At 32.5% G+C, this 5,178-nt stretch overlaps 1 protein-coding gene across 2 annotated transcripts in view; it reads right to left on the reverse strand.

The window, feature by feature from the left end:
• Positions 1-975: 975 nt before the first annotated feature.
• LOC115216525 overlaps positions 976-5,178 on the reverse strand; it is a 67,069-nt gene continuing 62,866 nt past the window's right edge. For both annotated transcript variants that reach the window (XM_029785975.2, XM_036506250.1), the window contains exon 3: positions 976-1,012. In XM_029785975.2, coding sequence (XP_029641835.2) covers positions 996-1,012 — 17 coding nt within the window. In that variant the 3' untranslated portion in view covers positions 976-995. The remainder of the gene's footprint in view (positions 1,013-5,178) is intronic.

The raw sequence follows: 5,178 nt of genomic DNA on the forward strand, positions 1-5,178 counted from the left end.
AATACTTTTTCCAACACACCACTTCCATCAACATTGCGTTCAGTTCTATCATTAGCAGTATTACGTCTAAAAACACCGCCACCAGCAACACTAGCTCCCCCAACACTATGATCGCCAACACCATCAACATCAATAGTTGCCCCAGCAACGTTGCCCTTGCCTCCATCAACAACATAGACTCCAACTACACTACCTTCATCTCTTCCGCCACAGTTCTTCAACCGCTAGCGACGCTACACTTAGCGACGCTGCTTCCATCACTATTATCAATTATTATAGGCGACGAGCTGGCAGAATGGTTAGCATGCCGGGCGAAATGCTCAGCAGTATTTCGTCTGCCGTTACGTTCTGAGTTCAAATTCCGCCGAGGTCGACTTTGCCTTTCATCCTTTCGGCGTCGATGAATAAAGTACCAGTTACGCACTGGAGTCGATGTAATCGACTTAATCCCATTGTCTGTCTGTGTGTGCCTAAATACCCAGGGTATATAATTACTTGTAAAATATTAATCAATTAATACATTAAAAGTTACATCCGTTTCAAAAAAGTTTCACGTTTGATTACACATACGTTAGCAGTATATGCACATACCAAATAATCTATACCATTTTCTCCAACTTGTTTCGCATCTATGGTGCTTTCTCTGTGTATATATCTATATATATATATATATATATATATATGATATATATATAATCTATATATATATATATAGTATATATACCACTTCCTTGTTTTTGAGTAGCTTGAATAATGTAGGCAGATACGGCAGTCGGCAATACATTTCGGATTAAATCTTTCACTGTTCTTCAGAAAGCCTCCATTGTCAGTTTAAATGAAGTGCAGTGTGACTGAATTACAATCTGAATGAAAGACCGATTAATTATTAAGAGAATGGAATATAACAGACCCGATATTGATGAAATATATTGATTAATTAATAATAGAGACTACCAGTGCATTCTCTTCTCGCTGCTGCAGTCTAATTTTGAACGTTACCGTCTAGGCACAACTAAACTATAGACAAGATCGGTGAGAAATTAAACGGCGGAGACGGGGAGTAGGCGAGATGAATACGTAAGTGGGCATCGTAGTATGTATGTATGTATGTATGTATGTATGTATGTAATATGTATCTATGTATGGGTATGTATGTATGTATTATGTATGTATGTATGTGTATGTATGTATGATGTATGTATGTATGTGGTATGTGTATGTATGTAATGTATATATGTATCTATGTATGTATGTATGTATGTGTGTATGTATTTATGTATCTATGTATGTATGTATGTATGTATATGTTATATGTATGTATGTATGTATGTATGTATGTATGTATGTATGTTGTATGCATGTATGTATGTATGTATATATATATTGTATGTATTAGTGTATGTATGTATGGTATGTATGTATCTATCTATCTATATATATATATAACCACAGATATATATATATATATGCATATATACATATATACGTATGTATATATATATATATATATATATATATGTATATATATATATATGTAGATATATAATATATAATATGTATATATATATATATATGTATATATATATATATATGTATATATATATATATATATATAGATATATGTATATATATATAATATTATATATATATATATATATAATATATATATATATACATATAGAAATAGAGAGGGAGAAAGGGATCAGACAAACAGACATTAGATAGACAGGAGACAGCCTAAAATGGAGATGAGGAATTTAGTGAATTGGAAGGAGAGAGAGGGAGAGAGAGAGTGAAAGAGAGAGGGAGTCAGAATGAGGGAGAGTGACTGCAGGTATGTGTCTATATATATGTATATGTTTACATACATATACACATGCATTTGTGTATGCATATATGCATATATATATATATATACATATACACATACATATTCTGTTGTGTCTGGGGAGAGTTACTTTTTATTTTTATTCTTTTGTTTTTTCACTTGTTTAAACGAATTTGGCAAAAAGCATTTTAAAATGAGCTGGTTTCTCAACCACATGGTTCCGGGTTCAGTCCCACTCTGTGACACTTTGGGCAAATACCTTATACTCTTTTGTGTCTGGAGAGAGTCATTTTCTTTTTGTGCTTTATAATTTAACACACTCCCCGGTAAAATTTCCACTTATTCCTTATTTTCATTTCCCTAAAATTTTCGTTGCGCCAGACACAACAGAATATGCTTCAACACACGAACTCACATAAAGAATCTTGCAAACCAAATCCAAAAACGAAATATATATATATATATATATCTTAGTTCCAAATATCGGCACAAGGCTGGCAAATTCGATCGAAGTGATCAACTGTGTTCTATTCTATCTACTCTTCAAGGGCGAAAGTTAAAGTTGATCCCGCTTATTGGTACTAATAAACATATTCGTTTTAAATAATACCTGTACTTAATCCCTATTTAGTGTACGGTTTTGGTTTCCAAGATCTATGGTCGATATACTCCTCACATGCGAACATACATAAGAGTATACACAGCTATGTGTTTATGCGGGAGTCTGTGACACAGACAAAGTTGAGGAATTGTTTTGTATGATATTTAGTTACATCGTCTTCCCTAAGTTTCGTATACATAGGGTGATTATTAGTGGCCGAATATAAATTACATAATCACATCTTATTGCCGTCTCGTTAGATTATCAAATGGACTGACACTAGTCATCACTCCGGTGGTGAATTCAGTCCAATCAAATTATGCTGCGTATAAAGGTTAAACGTCTCTGATGATTTGAGAATAACATTTGATTATGTAAATAATAACCACCTTGTGTTAATGAAGCGTATGTGATGTAGGTTAATGTAATTAAATATCTCATAACGGGTCTCTCATGTTTTGTTTTCTGTTTATACTTTGAATAACATTGAAGCCTGGATTTCATAACAAAGGCTACAATTATTAATACACGGACGGAAATACCCATACAGTTCTAAATACTGCTTACTTTCCACGTAATTTAAGGTTTTAAATGCACTGGATGATAGTAAATACGTACGTATATACATACATACTTACACACACACACACACATAAATATATATACATATGCATATAAGTGTATATATATGTGTGTGTATTTGTGTGTATATACAGAGAAGGAAAGAGAAACAGAGAGAGAGAGAGAGAGAGAGAGAGAGAGAGAAAGAGAGAGGATGTGTCCGTATGTATGTGTCGTGTTTGTGTCTCACCACTTGACAATTGGTGGCGGTTAGTTTATGTCGCTCTGATTTAGCAGTACAGTGAAAGCAAACGATAGAGCAAAGGTTAAGCACCAGACTTAAATTAAACTGGGATCCAGTTTGGTACATTTACTCTTCAGAGCGCTGCCTTAGCAGGGCTGCAATCCGATGAATGGAAAAACACAAGAGAATAAAATTGGCATCAGTTTTTCAGTTCTCCGTATCACGTATCCGAACTTCAACATCTCATTTCCCTTTGCTCGGTTTAACGTTACATTATGATACCCGAACGTCTTTAATGTATTCCAATGTTGTCAGCATTCAATCCAGGATTCAATCTGATCTGAAAAAGTAGCATTTTCATACACAACATTCTCCTACTGTAACCCATGATCCTGCTTTCACAGACCCTTTCCTTTGCCTTTCTCATAAACACCCAGCAGTGGCAAGTGAAATTTTAAAAATATATCAGTCGACTGACAAATATTACCTTCCTGCTTTCAAGAGCATTTATTTTCATTTTTGTTTGTGCAATTAGGTGGAGTCAAATGAGGCAAGGAATTGTCTTTCAAATACACTTGTTTATCGAGTTTTCCTTGCACACATTTACATTAGTAATTTGGGTTGCCCGAAGGTGTACAGAGGTTCTTTACATAGCCACAAAGAAAGAAAGAAAGAAAGAATAAGACAATTATACATATCGTAGGTGCAGGCGTGGCTGCTTCCCAACAACATGGTTCCATGTTCAGTCCCATTGCGTGGCACATTGGGCAAGTGTCTTCTGCTATAACCTATATATATATATATATATATCATAAGACGCAATATAAAGCCAGAAAGGAAAAATTCAATTGCCACTAATAGTGACTGAGGGTGATTGGTAGCACTTACATTGCTACTAGAAACAACAGTCAAACACCCTTATAGCAACAAAATCACGTTGTCTCTGTACTGACAGGGGATATAACCACCCCACAGCGAGCGAGATTACTATACTGGTAAGTTTGTTTAGATTGGAATTAAATGTCGTTAGAACTCTTGTTTCTAGCAATATAGATGTAACCCTACACCCTCAGATACTAGTCTTTTTTTCAGTATATTGGCAAGAAAATATTTTTCTGTTGTCCTTATATATTATATATATATATATATATATATATATATATATATATATATATATATATATATGTATATATATATATATATATATATATATTATGATATATATATATATATATATATAATATATATATATATAATATATATATATAATATATATATAATTATATACATATATATATAAACACTTTATATAAATAAGGATAAGATCGTTAATTTAAAATAAATAATGCTTTTTTTCAAGTGGTCAGCATGGAAAAAATAACCTTCAAAGGTAATAATTATTAAAATTATAAATTAAGGTCGTTATGGTGGTATCTCGTAGAGATACCCTACATTTATAATTACATATATTATATATATATATAATATATATATTATATAGTATATATATATATATATACATGTGTATATATAGCTAGATAGACAGATATTTAAATGTATGGCCTGACAGAAGTAAGTGATATATTGCCTTATAAATTCGATTCTAAGAAAATGGCTGCCGCTCGAGAGGCATCCGATTACATGAAAATTGCTGCTCTGTATTCTAATGTTTAGACCAGTATTTTACTAAATAAGCTATTGTTATTATCTCTCTTCTTATCACTTGGCAATCTCACAACTCTTTAGGCATTGAATCACCAGCAGACAGGTTCTCCCAATTTAATATCTAACACAATGCAGTGTTTATCACACTGTAACTATTATGTTTATCACAAAAAACAAATCGCGGAATTAGAATTGTAATTTCCGATAGCGTAAACAATAGAGGTGTTTTGAATATAAATTATAAATTGCAAGTTGTACATATGGTATGTTCATATGGTA

Source organism: Octopus sinensis, linkage group LG10 (genome assembly GCF_006345805.1).
Source record: "Octopus sinensis linkage group LG10, ASM634580v1, whole genome shotgun sequence".
NCBI lineage: Eukaryota > Metazoa > Mollusca > Cephalopoda > Octopoda > Octopodidae > Octopus > Octopus sinensis.